This window comes from Carassius gibelio, chromosome B19 (genome assembly GCF_023724105.1).
Source record: "Carassius gibelio isolate Cgi1373 ecotype wild population from Czech Republic chromosome B19, carGib1.2-hapl.c, whole genome shotgun sequence".
In the NCBI taxonomy this organism is placed as follows: domain Eukaryota; kingdom Metazoa; phylum Chordata; class Actinopteri; order Cypriniformes; family Cyprinidae; genus Carassius; species Carassius gibelio.
In genome coordinates this window covers 19809651-19826592 of record NC_068414.1, presented here as the reverse complement: position 1 = coordinate 19826592, position 16942 = coordinate 19809651, and the positions used below count along the sequence as shown (strand labels likewise).

Below are 16942 nucleotides of genomic sequence, written 5' to 3'. Positions count from 1 at the left end.
TTTAACAGAATTTGATAAAGGACCAAGACTTTCCATAACTTTTGGGAGAACACCAGCAGGAGCTGAGATAAGTACTTCTGTTTTTTCAGGATTTAACTGCAAGTAATTATTTGCCATCCAGGCTTTAAAAGAGTTTATATAATTTAAAAGAGTAGACAATTTTGTAATTTCATGAGGCTTAAAATAAACATATAGTTGAATAACATCTGCATAGCAATAATAGCGAATGCCTTCAAAATTATTTATCAGTTTCCCCAGAGGCAGCAAATACAAAGCAAAAAGCAATGGGGCCAAAACGGAACCCTGGGGAACACCACTGGACACCGGTGTTGTTGATGAAGTGTACTTTGAATTGGTTTACAACGAGTTGATTTATGACAACATTTTCCAGGACCTTAACCATAAAAGGTAACTTAAAAGTAGGTCTATAATTTTGGGGTAACGATGGATCAAGATTTGTTTTCATTAGAATTGGTTGAAAAACAGCTTGTTTATAAATAAAAAAGAAATAAACTGGAACTTGATCAGATGTTAATGAATTATAATTGTAGGATTTTAAGGCCGTTAAAGTTAATATGGTAATTTATAGCTTAAAATATAGAATAATTGTTTAGCTGATCTAAAATAAGTTGTTGTGATGCATCCTGAAAAATGAAATTGTAGTATTTTATATTATCCCAAAAATAACACACTTCTTACTGAGGCATGCAGCTTTTGGCATCTGAACTAGTTTTTTAATAAAGTGGATATCACAGTGGTAAAACTGTTAGCTTTGCAGTGGGGTGTTTTACTTTTAATCTGTGTAATAGTTGCCTGGCTAATAATAGTCTTGGGAACTGAGAGGTACAATGTCTTGGTGTGCGGGATGCTTAACATCATATTTAAGGACAGTGTTGCAGTAACACCACATGATTCACAACTTCGAACACAGCAACAAAACCAGCACAAATAATACAGAACAGCAGTTTTTGGCATTATTTATTCATGCTGTGGTGTATGCTGGGAAAAATAGCCCTGCCTCAAGCACCACAGACATCTTTAGGAGCTTGATCAGCAAGATCGACCAGCTTGACCAACCAAGATGCTAATGAACATCATTGCTACATGTTGTTCCAACAGCATACACCAGTCTGGACAAGCATGAAAGTTCTGTTTTGGGAGTATAGAAACTGTACAGATCTGATCAATTGCTTTTTTTTTTTTTTATCAGCTGGTTTGCTCAGGCGCTGGGGAGAGAAAGACCCCCGAAGAGACTAGAGTTGATCAATCAATTAATGAGTCTAATTTTTAATGGGCTGTGAAATTGTGCCGTCTCACTTGCAGTGTGTCCTTGGTCATTACTCTCAATATACAAACTGTCAAAGTTTGAAACTCACAATTTTTCTAAAAGGTTAATGTACCCCTAAATCCAATACGCTGCTAAATGGAGGAAATGTGCTCACGCACACCTAGAATAATCTGATGATAAACACCCGGATGGTTCTCCTGCCGGCCTCCTCCTGGGAGCACTTTGCAGTGGGGATGGCTGACAGCAGTGAATGGAGGAGACTGTGGATTGTGGGTAAAAAAAAGTGCTGTGTACTTGTTTTTAAGGTGGACAGGACCTCACATCTGCTGAATCAGACTGAGAACTGCTTCTTACATTTATCCAATCTGCCTACACAGCAGATAAAGATAACTAATCATTAATGCATCAGCCAGTTCAACCTACAATATTCTACTCTAAATGGTGTTTTTCCCCATCTTTTCAAGTTATGTAATTTATTAGTCTATATTTAGCTTTTTTTCCCAGACTTCGAAGCAAATACAGGCTATGAATTTTGCTTTAACAAGTCTAGCATAGTCATATTTTTCTACTAGAAAGTTCATTGTCTAAGGATGTCTTGCTAAATTTGAAAAGAGTTTTGAATCTTATGTGGATGTTAGCTTAGATTGAGCCTTGATCTTTTACAGTAGCCTTGACCTGGAGACCTTTCGAAACCACATTAAATCATAAAAGTGGTCTTTGTCTTGAGTTTCAGACTTTGGTTTCATTTGGAGCAACATGTATGATGCAACAAATGAATCACATTCTCTGTTTCAGTTCATTAAGCTGAACTGAACTGTTCTTAGACAAACGGGTCATGGTCTGGGCCTGAATCTGGCAATCAACTTATCTAGTCTTTTCAGCAGTGAAATTTGCATTTTCATCCTTCCTTTTATATTAAAAAAGTAGTATTTTTTGCTCCACAAACCTCATCCTCTCCCTAAATCAAATAGCTTTCTTTCAAATGGCAGTCTTGCCCGTTTGGAATAATAGAGATGTCCTGCACAGATATGTCCATAAAGGTGCCCTTGAGCTGCTAGATGTTCTATACTGTGCTGCCATGAGAGATGAGAACCGTCATTACAATGATTGCATTATTCTGACGTCATTCTGTTTTCTTCTTCAGAATCTCCTTTTGACTTGCAGTAATCTAACCGCAAGTCATGACATTGTATCAGATTGCAACAGTTGGGTTCCTGAGGTAAAATTCCCATTTATTTACTCCGTAAGGGAATTGATTTTTTTTTACCGATAGTATATTAACTCTAAAAGACAGACCTGCTGTGAGTTAATCAGTGGTATATGCCTTTGTTGAAGCATTCAACATGCAATTTTTCACTTTTTGATCCCTCTTTCCCCTGGTGGAAAAACAGCATCACCCAAAAAAATGACAAAACAGGAAATCGCTACAAGAAAATTTGGTCAAAAAAAGTGCTAATAAATTCCAATTAACCATTGTCAATGGCATAATAGTCAGCCTTACTATGCTCTTCAATATTTGTACACGTATTTAAGTCAGTACTTTTATATATTTGTAATTTTTAATTTGACGTGTTAAGTTTGAGTTATTTTATTATTTTTAATAATCTATATATATAATGGAAAAATGTAATTGACTGTTTTGTGTTTACTTTAATATGAAATTGTGTCGTGCTTCTATTTTTATTACTTCGTGCATAATCATGTTGGGCCAGTGGCTTATAGACATCACAATGTTGGCATCGGCATCGTGAGCCCCAACCCCCCTTTGGAATGCACAATCACTTTTTAGTTTCACTATCACTTTCTAGATTCGCGATCATACATACTCTGTTTATACTATGATGCGGCAGTACTTACCACACATTTTACAAAATTATATGTTTGTCTGGATCTTCAAATCATTCGCCATCATCATCAGTCATCTGTCCTTACACTGTGTCTGCACTGGACGCGACAGTTGTCGTGTGGCGCTGCATCCGCTAAAGACTGTCAACAGTGGACGCGACAAAGCAACAGTTGAAAATCATTTAAAATTTATGTCAGCACCTCATAAATAGAACGCTGCAGCAGTTGACTGTCAGGGATTTGTGGTTTCACACCACGCCGCATCCAGTGTAGACAGCATCACTGATTATAATGGGTTCTATTGATTTATCTGTACATAATGAATCTCTATTTTACATCAGTGGTTCTATAGTGTTTTGTCATGCCACTCGCATCCAGTATAGACACGGTGTTAGGAATCAATAGTTGTTTGCCCTTCTAAGGGTTCTGGCTTCAAGCACACCCCATAACCATAACATAATACAAAAATTATGCCATCGTCCATCGCAATGTTTCATTGTAGCCATAGTCCAATGGCAAATTCATTGACATCGCCCAACCCTAGTGCATAACCATCTTTACCCTCTAATGGCAGAGCGGCTCTGATGCATCCTTGCTGTCAAGTAATTTTCCTCAGGAAATGCAAATCTGTAGTCTTCCTTAGACAGGGCATCTTTGCAAACTAGATTTACTCACACTCTAAACCATATGTCCGCACATTATTTACAAAAATGCTGCATTAATCACTTGGTTTCTCCTCTAGATGCACCAGATCCTTCACTGGCTACTTAATATTCAAAAAGTGACTGAAATGAGTTTCAAGAAACTGTCATTTTTCATTCAGCTTTCAAGGACTCTCATCAAGGATATTTTCACAAACACCTGCAAATGCTTCTCACAATCTTAACAATTGTTAGATATTCATCTCATGCACAGATTGGCCTCTTATTTTAATATTTTGTTGTTGTTTTTTTGTGTCTTTTATGTTTTCAAATGTGCTTTTCATTATGTATTTCCCCCTTCTATTTCTGTCGTCCATGTAGATTTTGTTCTTTAATGACTTGTCTGGTTAAATGAATAAACAAATAAATGAATCCACAGACATGCACTGACAAAGTGCACGTCTCTCCCTGTCTGCCAAGTCATTGCAGCAGGAACACGGACAAGACTCCCAGGGAGGCGGTGCTGTTTGGTATTCATATGACACAGCTCTCCTCTCATTCTCCCTTTCGTTGGCACTTCCTCTGACATCTGATTGAACCAATTTGTTTCTTAAAGATGCATGCAACACTTTGTTTACCTCTCGTGGCCAACTTCAAAATGATGGCTTAAGTTCATTTTGGAAGGACGAGAGCCTTGGCTCAATCTTCTGCTTGTTTTTGAGTAAGCAGATGCTTTTGGAAAAGAACAGAGTGAGTAAATCAGGATGTGGAAGACCTGTGTTGAGATGAAAGGTACTTTTCCATTTCTTTAGATGCAGTTGGCCTCTACATTCTGCGTGGTTTGAGGGGAACAAATCAAACCTCATGGGGTTTAGTCTTTCATCTCCCTCCACCTTCCCCTTTGTATTGAACATGCAAATCTGACAGACTGTAACCACCCACTCTCCTGCCAACACTCCCCACAACCCTACCAACCGCCATCCCATCGTCGAGGATTACATGAAAGAGTTGTAGAGCAGTAGAGAGTGTAACAGGAAGGGATAGACGAAAGAGTAGAAAACGTGTTTCAATAAATAAAAGATGAAAATGAGGATTAGTTAACGTGGCGGTGTATGGATTAGCTGTACCTGTATGATATTTGTTCAGCCAATACATTTTTGACAAAAATTAGCTAAGCATCACAACTAGTGCTGAGTTAAAGGAAACTCCTCATGTTTAGAAAAAATTGTTATAAACAAGATCTGTTTTATTGACATATTTATTTGGTTGAAACACAGATTTAGTGTATACGTAAGGCATGCGATGTTCAATTATGTTTATTTCGCATTAAAACTAGTAGTAAAGAGAAACGGATGATCGTGCTCCACAATGACATTAGACCTGAGGGGTTCATACAGTAATCTGTCGCACCACACCCAAAAGCGTCCAATCTATCTATATTATTGTTTGAATTCCCTGAAAAAGTTGACAATTTGAAAGATAAGACTTTGTTTTCTCATCACAAGTAACACTATACAAATCTGTACGTTTCCAGTCGTGCCGTGGTTAAAACAATGCTGTATTTGTTCGGTACACCCCTACTATGTATTCATATTTTAAATCAGTTTTTGTGTTTTGTTTTTTACTTAGTAAGTTTAGTAATTGTATGTGCTTGTGTCGTTTTGGCCATTCATTCTTGATTCTTGGTCTTATCTTATTGCGGATCTTATCTGGTTTTGGAGTTTTGGATGAAATTCAGCTGGTTACACTGGGAGACCATTTAAGATCTTTCTTCCCCATTCTGATGCTCAGTTTGAACTTCAGTAGACCAGCATCCAAAACAAAACATAAGCTGATGACCAGCAACTATGTGTAACACCGGCTTTAAAATCTTGCAGGAAAAAGGGAGATGACTGGCATTAAGGAAATAGATGCATTATTGTGTGCTTGCTTCCATTTCAGAAACCAGCCGTCACTTGCATAGATTAGCGCTTTATCATAAGCATGACACAGATCCGTCCTGGATGGATGGATGATGGAGTCTGAGGGGGTTTCTAAAGTGTTCATTTCCACACAGAAAGCGACAATATGTGTGTGGTAAAACTTTGCATTGCCAACTGGGTGGACAGGGATGGAATAATTTGGTTCTTTATCAGATTTGTAATAGCACTCTGGCTGTAAACTGATTAATCTCATTTAGAACTTCTGGATTGAACAATGTTTCACTTGCTTTATCTGTCTGCCTCGTCATGGTTTTGTCTCTCTCTTTCTGCCCCCTTCACACTGACTGTGATATTTCTGGAGGTTGCTACGTCCCTGTACTTGTTGGTCACTAGTAGGCTCTGTGTTGTTGATTTCATTGTATATTGACTAGGGATGCACGATAAATATTGTACAATATTTAATCCGCATCTCATCAGTAAAGCTTTATAATTATCGTACATCCCTAATTTTGACAATTAATACAATGAATACCATGAGAAATATATTCAGTATGAGTCAAAATCTACTTAGGTGTAATCAAATGCAACAAATCACATAAAAAAGTTACCATATATTTTTTTTTTTTATATATTTTCTCAAACTTTGATAATTGCCTTGATCTTTAAAAAAAATTGATAATATTTACATTTCACATCCGTTTCAGTGAGTAAAGAACAAATGCATACCCAAATGAGTTTTATTAGGTACATTATGGACTCTGACAGACAGCATGTTGAGGGCGCTTAGGGCAGCATTCTCTCTTTCTTCTCTGAAAGTGATGAAGGCAACACTTTCAGTAGTTTTCCATGAAATGCATGCACTCCCTGGATATCTTTAGGCTTCTTGTAAATACTACTGTGTGTTATGTGTTATTTTATTTTATTTAATTGTATTTTTGGTGCTCCACTAACTTCACTCCAATTGATAGTTGCTACATGCATCACTCCTAATTTGCATGAAATGTAACTTTACTCAAATTTATCACACTGAAGGACACAGCCACATTGTGTCATCACTGAATCTTGTCAGGGGAAATCACTGACTCACTGAAAATGAATGAGTTTCTGTCGCTACAGTCTGTCAGTCTCAGTGTGAACAGGGTTTACCCTCAGATGCAGGGCCATTCTTTATTGTGCACGCAGCTATATATAACTGTTGATCTCTTTCATTTCACACCCAGACTGTGCAGAGTGAAATACCTGAAGTTCACACAGTTTGCGGTGCAGTATGTTGTTTATGTGCGTCTTTCATTCTGAATAGATGGATTTGGCGAATTCTAAAACCCACACAATATGAAATTGAAACTGGGATTTAGAAATACTTCCTACTCACTTCTTTATAGGTGGAGAAACACAACACACACATAAAAAGCTGGAAACCAAGCTCTGCGTGAATTATTGTAAGCCAAAGCTGTTTGCTACTGGTGGGAATGTGCTGTCATGGCAACAATTCAGTAGAAATACTACACATGTATGACCTACAACACCCTATTGAATTTATTTTCATCCCCACAGCAGTCATTAGTAAATGGGAGCAATGCATATTCAATAAAACCCCTTTTGTCTTCAATAACTAGACTGTCTGTTAGTTTCTAATGCACATTGACATAACTGGAGTCAGGGGTTGCATGTTTGTTTTCTTGAAACCAGTGTCTAACTTGGCTTTTGAGACATCAATCCTTTGCATACAACCCTGAAGTCATCCATGTGTAAAAGGCCAATGAACTGTGAGGGATGGGGTCAGCTTTTTACACATGATCTCTTTTCCTTGCTCACTTAGCATAGAACGGCAGTAATTCATGGAGTTGCTGTATATTCGACCTAATGTCTTACTCCTTTTTTTCTTTCTTTTTGGGAGAAAAATGCTCCTTTTTTATTCTGCTTTAATGAAGCAAAGTCTGTGTTAATGAGCTTTTGTGTTGTTGTATTTGTGACAAAGTTCTCCGCCGCCTCCTTGGTTAAGGGCTTTTACTTCAGTTTCTTAAAAGCAGGCTCCTGACATCATTTACATAATTTCCTTTCAAATTGCTAACTGTTCATAATTGAACTTTTCCAAATTGTTCCAGTCATGCCACAACTGGTTTATATGAACTTATTTATTTTAAGTTTAGTATGTCAGTGTTGTTCTAAGATTTAGTTTTAACTGGATGCTTGCTTTTTTTTTCTTTTTTTTTTAGTGCTTTTGTCTTCTTTGAAGCTTTTTGGAAATGGTGCAGATGCTACTTTTTTAAGAATGGATGGATGGATGGATGGATTAAGAGAGAGAGAGAGAGAGAGAAAGCTTTACCCAACTCTTTGTGATTCATAAGGATATCTTGAATTTTTCACAAAACAAAGAAGGTCCCCCTCATTGCTCTTCACACAGATGTCTTTAAACTTATTTGGGACATGATTGGTATTAGGATAACCAGCTTGAATTTATTTCATTCAATAAGGTTTAAACAATTTTGGTTTTTATCCCCAAATCTATCCATTGTTATTAATTTCTTTAAAAAAAACAATGAAGGAATGGTTTCTAATCAGCTTTGTCTGTTCAAAAATAAATATTCCTGAAATATTTGAAGGCATTGATTTGGTTCAGAATGTTTGTGTACTTTTGCATACCAAAAATCAAAAACATTAAATTAGTTGTATTGTTCTATAATCATGTCATTTTGATTGTTGTCTTTAGCTGTGCATTTCTCTAATTTAAAAGACGTGGCAGTCTGGAAATAAATTTTTATTATGTTTCATAAAATTGAGAAGACTTAGTTATGTATTCAGTACCATTAGTAAAGTAATCTGGCATTTAGGTTGCAGAAAACAAGCATATTTTTCTCAGTGGCATCACTTTGAAAGTCTTTATTTATTTTTTAAATAAAGGTTAATGACTTAAAGTAAATGCTGCATGTTTTACCTTATAGCTAAAAAAAGAGATTTATTAATATTCTTCTTTGTATTTAATATCTGCAAATGGAATTTTGCAAATGTCATTCAACTAATTTTAATTTATTGTTGACAACTTTCTTCTTTTATCTTACCTTTGTCTATCTGTCTTTAAGATCCTTTTAATATCAAGAACTATGCAAGTGTCCAAATTGACCATATCTCTTTTAGAACAAATTATTATTATTAGAAATACATTAGAAAATGTACAAACTAACACAGAGATTCTAATTATCCCCATGGTGCCATACTAAAGATGTGATTGCCTTTACTCTCCTTTCTTTCCTCCCTTCTGAATCTGACTAATAGCATGTTTGCTTGTGGAACTCCACAGGTTGCATTTCCTGGTCTTCCACACAGAAGAGGTGCATGATGTTTTGCGGATCTGGGACGGGCCTCACGATGGAGGCGTTCTCTTGCGAGAGCTGAGCGGCTCTACACTTCCTCCGGACCTCCACAGCACCTTCAGCTCCGTCAGTCTGCAGTTTACAACCGACTTCTTCACCAGCAAGCAGGGTTTCGCCCTGCAGTTCTCAGGTATGTGTTTGGTCGAGATGTGTATGTGTTCTTTAAAAGTGTGGGTGTCATTTTTAACTAGTTGCTTATTACTAGCACATTGACTGTTTATTAATACTTATAAAGCATGTTTAATGCCTTATTCTGCTGACCTTATTTTAGATCTCTTAATCCTACCCCATGCCTAAACTTAACAACTACCTTACTAACTATTAATTAGCAGCAAATCAGGAGTTTATTGAGGCAAAAGTCATAGTTAATACTTAGTTAAAAGTAAGAACTGGTTCCCAAACTAAGGTGTGACTTAAATTTAATAAATTTCTTGAAGTTTTAAGCATGCAGACAAAATTTCAAGTATGTGAGCAATTGGTCGGACAGTTTTTTGAGTCATTTGTAGCCAGTAATCTGAGCGAATTATTCTGTAACATGACTTGAGGCAAGTTGCATGATATTTTTTGTTTGTATCTAGAAATGTATTCAGTAAATGTGCTTTCGTGTTTTACTGAATGCAACAAAAAATTACTCCCGTAAGCGAGCATGTAAGTTAATTTTGTTTTTGGGAAATTTAATTTCCGTCTTGCTGGTGCTTGAGCTCCAGAATAACAACTGAAAAGCACCATCTTTAAGCTTCTCCTAAAGCCTCCAACAGCACCCACCATGCAGCATGGCCTTACAGATGCAACTTCTCCACTGACAATAAGTGAAACCCGTTAAGCCAAGGTTTATGTGCTTCTGTCTGCTGTCAGCCTGTAACCAGGGTAACCATCCCCACCCACCTCCATCCAACCACAGTGTCCTGATTTCTTGCGTGATACCTTGGAGACTCAAAATAGACATTACAGTTTTGACATGAAAAGTAAAACTAAATAATATGCCATTACGCATCAATGACATTTTATTTCTGTTCCAAAGCCTCATATTTTACTTTTAAAACAGCCCATCCGGCTTAAAGGATCTTTGAGAGAGTACCACAGAGATGCAGGTGTCTAGATAAATAAATGAACGTGTAGAAGTGGGCTAGAGCTGTCATTTGTGCTCTAAAGATTCAGTGTCTACAATTGTGGCCTTTAGAATTTGTGAGAGTCAATGAGAACCAATGTTAAGACAATGGGTTCCACTGATGATGTTACAGTTGCTGACCGGATGTCTTTCTTTCTGCAGTTTCAACTGCCACTTCCTGTAATGATCCTGGCATTCCAACAAATGGCACCCGCATAGGAGACAGCAGAGAGCCAGGGGATTATGTGCTGTTCCAGTGCGATGCCGGGTACCTCCTACAGGGGGCGACCAAAATCACCTGTACTGAGATCAACAACCGTTTCTTCTGGCAGCCTGATCCGCCCACCTGTTCTGGTAAGAGCGTGCCAAATTAACAAATGTAAATGCTTCCTTCCTCAACCAACACTTCCACAGTCATCCCTCCATCTTTTCGCTTTATTTTTTATAATAACAGTTAGCATTTTTATCTTGAATGTGCAAGGAGCCTGATGTCAGACGCTTCCAGTTATTTTAGTTGTTCAAAATCAGTCTATTATGTTTCTTCATGTTACAAACTGGTATATGTTAACATCAAGCTCCTCTGGCTCCTCCCAGTGGTCCTATTGCCATTTGCAGACAGTCATCCGCTCCCGGTAAGAAACAACCAATCAGAGCCGTAACTCTGTTTGTGTTCAAAATGTAGAAAAATGTATATAATAAGCGAGTACACCATGAATCCATTTTCCAAACCGTGTTTTAACCTGTCCTGAATCACTAGGGTGCACCTATAATAAGTGTTTATATTCGGACTATTTTAGATTGCTTCGGGGATACCGCGGCGGAGTAACCCAGTACCTTTGTGATTCTTCATAGACATAAACAGAGAGAAGTAGTTCCGGCTACGATGTTCTTCCCCAAGACACAAGCAGTTCTGTTTATTAACCGCTAGAGCGTCAAAAGTTACCACAGCTTCAAATCTTAAAGAATTTTGTTTCATAAATAGTTTCACCATTTACTGCACTTTTATTTCTCTAGTAATTTACTGATGGCCAAATGAATCACTAGACTCGCACCTTCACAAGAAATAGGTTACTTCCTGAAAAATAAGGGGGATGATCTATCCCATTAGTTTCTCATAAACAAAGAAAAATAAGTAATCACTATCACATAAGCAAACTTTTTGTTGTAATAAATATAGACAAAGTTTTGATTTCACTAATAATGTTTGGGCTAATACACTGTGTTTTGACATCAAACCGCAGAAAACTCATATAGCATGCTTTATAAAATGAGCTAGGTATCAGCATTTTCACTCTCTCACAATCACTTTCACAGTGTTTGTATGAAAAGCTTCACACTGAAAAGCCGTTTATGTAACTACATTCAAATACACTCAAGGTTGCAGTTCAAGACATATTGAAATTCTTTTTAGTTTCTTTTGTTCAAGGCCTAGTTCATGTTGTTTACACCCAATTTAAATGTAACCCATTCAAAATACATTTTAAAATCATACACCGGAAGTATAAGAACATAAGTGCATTGACCACGTTATTGACTACATGAGAGGGGATAATTTATTTTGAGATTATGAATCAGGCGCACACGCACAGCAAAGCTGTCATTACTATTACTATTAATATTTCAGCTATTTGCCATCTATTCTCTTGCAGCAGCTACATTATAAAAATTTCATCACACTACTTCCCAGCAAAGGATTTTTGTGGACAACAGTATTTGGTTTTCTTTTGTGATTTAAAGCCACTTTATGTTAATAGCTAGTGTAACTATAGTATAATTAGGTTGCCTTGTTCAATTATACTCAATATGAGTTTGTGTTCATGTTTACCTGAACCACAGGCAAAACCCTGGAGATGTTTGCCTATTCCAGGTAAAAACCTGCTACTGCTGAGTTGAGCACATGACTTCATTAACTTAATAATCTTTGGGACTAGATCATTACAGAGCTGCTAATAGTTAAAGCAGGAGGTGTTTTCTAAATAAAGCAACATTACAGTTGTGTTCTAGAAAGGCAGTTATGATTTACTTTTTTACTCAAGTTCTGCCTAATGCAATTTATATTTTATGACTTTTTAATATTATATTGATCTATAAGCTTGTTCTTGTTTTGTTTTTTGTTGTTTCAGGTTTAGGTCATTTTAGCGCATGTTTTGTCTTATTTTATGTAATTTTAAGTAATCTCAAGGCCTTATAAGGCCAAAGTTTGCTGAGGCCCCCTGGTTGAGAATCACTGTTCTAAAGTTTTAACATTAATATCCCACATTTTGAAACTGCAACTAGTACATTCAGTACTTCATTTTCCATTATTTTTTTCTTTTTCCCCTTCTTTTTATTGCAGCTCCATGTGGAGGGAATCTGACTGGTCCCAGTGGACTGATCCTGTCCCCTGAATACCCCGAGCCCTATCCTCATGGCAGAGAATGTGACTGGACAGTAACTGTGATGCCGGACCACATCATATCACTCACTTTTAATCAGTAAGACCGAAGTCTCCCATTTTCATCAAGTTACCTTACCATATTGCAGTATAATGTGTTGTACTTGATGGTTTTCCATCAAGTATTCATCATTTTAGATTTCAGTCAATGAAAATAATATTCAATACACTTACTTTTAATTAACAATAACAGTGCTGGTTGTTTATAGTCATATCATGCATGTTTACTTCCTCCTACTAGCTTTAGTCTAGAACCGAGCTACGACTTCCTGCACATCTACGATGGGCCTGATTCTCTCAGCCCTCTGCTGGGCAGCTTTTACGGCACAGACGTCCCTGAGCACATTGAGAGCAGCTCCAACACGCTCTTCCTGGCCTTCCGCAGTGACGCCTCACTCAGCAGCAATGGATTTGTCCTGCAATACACTGGTATGTTGTAATACATTACATCCTTTCCCATTTTGTAGCCGTCTTTTATTGCCTTTATTGCATGATAATTTGGTCAAATATCAGTATCAGAATAGCCTTAATTTTCCATTTGTCTTTATTCTTTGGCTTTTGTTCGTTTGTTTCTGTGGTGTGCCGTACTGCAACAGCACTTTGACTGTTACCTTGATCACCCCCCTCTTGCTCGTACCGCTCTCGTGTAGCATATAATTATCGACCCGTGGCACTTCTCGCAGTCGTCTAGAGAAGAATTATGAAAACGAAAAGCCAGAATGCACTCACGAAAGCTGGCATTTGATCAATGTTTTGCTGTCACACTAAAGGCTCAGCATAAATGAGAACAAATGCGAGTTTGCTGTCTCCGTACGCGCCTTGCTGACCTCACTTTGTCTGATGACACTTATTTGTTTATTCATAAAATGACAGACACCAGGATGCAAAATCAGTACTCACCAAGAGTCAGAGACAGGTTAAAAATTGGCTTGAGCTAGCAAATAAAACAAAGATGCCGGCAAATATAGTGAAATTAAAGGTCTGTCCACTCTGAGTCTGAAATTCTCGTCCAAAATTATGAACTTTAAAAAGTAAATACAAGCTCATGTTGTGTCAATCACGTTTACACACTGCCTCCGAAACTTTTATCCGTCATAAAAAATGGTATCAGCCTCGATTTTCTGCATTTTTGCATCCGTAGCAAGCATTTTGATATAAAAGGATGGCAAATCCAAAAAATTCCAGACTGTGGCAAGTGGGGCGGGGCCGAGAGGCGTGGGAACGAGGAGTGAGGCCAGGTGTAGTGATTGGAGATGAGCTGCACCTGCGCCCCACCGCCGGTATCAAGTCCCACGTAGGAGATGGAAGGATATAAAACTGGAGCGACTATAGTGAAGGACGAGAGAGGACCAGGCCTGGGACATATTTTATGTTTTGTGTTTATTTTGAATTATTAAAGTTTCATTGCGATTGTGCGCCGGCTCCCGCCTCCTCCTTCCCAATGAGTATGGAGATCTTATCATTACACAGACTAATTGTTCAATGACCTTACAGCCCTGTTCACACCACTGATGATAGGTATAAAGATAACGATAAAGATCTAAAAATCTAAAAATCATTCTCAGTATTAAAGAATAGCAGAGTCCACACCACAACTATAATGATAAAGGTACTGAGAAACAGTATTATTGCAATATTTATTCCAGCTGATGAAAGATACAAACATTGACACCCAATCAGAATACACTCTGCTATAATGAGCTCGGGAATTTAAGGCAGTGGACACACACACACTTAGAATAAACAGACGATATTTTCTATTATTGTTGTTCTTATAGTTATCGTCCTTGGTGTGACGACCCTTTACAATGGTCTCATGACACCCAGTTAGACAAATGTTTCAAAACAGCAACAATAGTAACCGCATTGGTGTTTTTACACTTTTTTTTTTTTTACAGTTTCTGTCAATGAACTTAAAGTGAACCACAATAGAACTCTACCTACTGATGGCCATTGCTGGCATGCAGCGGTCAGAGAGAGAAAGCGAGAGAAACCGTGCTCTTTACATCACCCTCTGTTGGGCTTGGTGAATGAGGAACAGTATTCTCTCAATCTGGTGTAGCAGATGGACACAGTGTGTGGCACTTCAAAAGCTCCAGTTCCAGACCCCAGTCTCCTCACAATGAATTAGTATAAACTAATAATGTGGGAGCAAATCGTAAACACAGGAAAAGTGTGTTTGTTTCAGCTTAACCCTGACAGAAGTGTTAGCTTAGCTGGTCTGGCACTGGGTCACGTTGGTTGATCTGCGCGTGCCGCGGCTGTTGGAACGAGCTTCAGGTGCTGTCAACCTCTTTACAGACCAATCAGCTTCTCACAGACTCCCAACCGCGTCTGATTGGCCTCCGAGGTGCAATATGTGGGCCAAGGCTCTGCACGCTTGACCGACAGTTAAATAAACACCACACACACATACACACTCCATTGCTTGTCCGAAGTGTTCCCTGCCAGCTCAAACATTTGTCATGTCCAAATGCACACACACACACACACACACACACACACACACACACTCATACACAACCTCATCAATGGACACCTGAGCTAGACCTTAAGGCTGGCTGTGGTCCACTCTTAATTACGGCCCTCCCTGCACTCCTCTTGTTAGAGTGTGAGGAGCCAGGTGTAGGAAGATGAACTGAGTTATGAGCCGTCTGGAACACCGGCCACAGCTAACAGATTGTCGCCATTTTCGATGTGCTATTGGGCCATGAAGGGCAAGGGCATCAGCACAAACGTTGCAGTATAACTATGTTTGGAAGTAATATCTCAACAGGAACTGCACGCAACTCATTTTTTTGCTGTGCGATGCAGATGTGTAGTAAGAATGATTGATTTCTAATTTTGGCCAAAGGATGTGGTGTGCGCCATACACATGTCCTGCTGGGTGACGGACTGTTTTGTGTAGTCAGCAGACCTGATCTAGCCCAGTGTCACTTTTAATATGTCATGGGTTGAGCGTTCACGCTCCACGGGGCATGTAGGTTGCTGGTAGCATATTTGTGATTGTGAATTGGCGAAAGCATCTGTGTGCGCTCATTTGAAGTATCTTTGAAGTGCATTTATTCACACAAAGAGCCTCCTCTGTCTTTATTCTTCAATTTTTAGCTTCTGGGAGTCTCCGTTGTGATTCTTTTAAACACCATTTCAACATATCCTCTCCAGAACTGACCTTTCATAGTATCTGCTGTTGGTTCTTCACAACCTGCACAAACAGTGTTCATAATTATATGTGGTAAATAAATTGGGAAAATATAGCAGACCATGAAAAAGTTAAGTTAAAAAAGTTAAAAAGTTTTTTTATGTTCATTACTGCTACGGTACTACAGTAGCTTTTTGTTGTTGTTGCTTTCATTCAGCAAGAACACAATAAATGTTTTGTGTTTAACAATTATTAAACTAAGAATCCTGAAAAATGCATTGCTTCACAAAAATATTAAGCAGCACAACTACTGACTTTATCGACATTGATAATGACAAGAAATGTGCACCAAACCAGCATGTAGTATGTGATACACTGATGTGACGGCTCTTGAAAATTCAGCTTGCCATTACAGGAATAAATTAGATAAAATTAAGAAGACAGTAAAATGTCCTATTATTATTTTTTACTGTATGTTTAGTATTGCAAATTACGTAAAAAATTAAAATCTTACCAACTCCAATTTTCTTCTTATTCTTCTAATATGAAAACTTCATGCAGAATCCTACATGCAAAGACGAATATGTATTTTAAAAGGTTTTACAGATGTTTTATTGAATATAAGATTTGCAAGTCTTAGATTTGAAACGTGTTGCACTGTAGCTCTTTATGAAACCACAGAGCAGTCGGCAAGTAACTCTATATTATTTACTCGACAAAGCCATTTTTTACTTCCATTAGGTGCTTGGCGAGTATGTGTATATTTAAAAGGTCCCTGTGTCCCCTGGATTGTCAGTCTTAGCCGAATAGCCATAAATCATTATATATTGCTGCCTTTCATTCTTTAACACTCTCACCATTCTTTGTGTTTCTTTTCCTCAACAGAAAATCCTAGAGAGTCATGCTTTGAGCCAGGCCTGGTGCGTAATGGTACTCGTGTTGGGACTGAGCTGAAGCTGGGGGCAACTGTCACCTATTACTGTGACAACGGCTATACGCTGGAGGGAGACGCCACTCTCACTTGCATCATGGGGGGAGACGGCAAGCCCGGCTGGAACAAACCCAAACCTGTTTGCATAGGTAAAACGTAACAGTTCAGCATATGTCTTTGTCAAAGACCTGGTGTTTGTCACATCTGCTGCCGTTCCCTTGGAAATAAGCAAAGGCTCATCTTTGCAATGTAACCTTGAG

The 16942-nt window shown here is 38.1% G+C and overlaps 1 protein-coding gene across 1 annotated transcript in view; it reads left to right on the top strand.

Annotated features, from left to right (window-relative positions):
- The window catches only part of LOC127978954 (CUB and sushi domain-containing protein 2), a 274020-nt gene that overhangs the window by 185511 nt on the left and 71567 nt on the right, over positions 1-16942 (top strand). The window contains exons 26-30 of the mRNA XM_052583978.1: positions 8995-9197; positions 10338-10529; positions 12511-12649; positions 12851-13038; positions 16637-16831. Of these exons, the coding sequence (XP_052439938.1) occupies positions 8995-9197; positions 10338-10529; positions 12511-12649; positions 12851-13038; positions 16637-16831 (917 nt within the window). The remainder of the gene's footprint in view (positions 1-8994; positions 9198-10337; positions 10530-12510; positions 12650-12850; positions 13039-16636; positions 16832-16942) is intronic.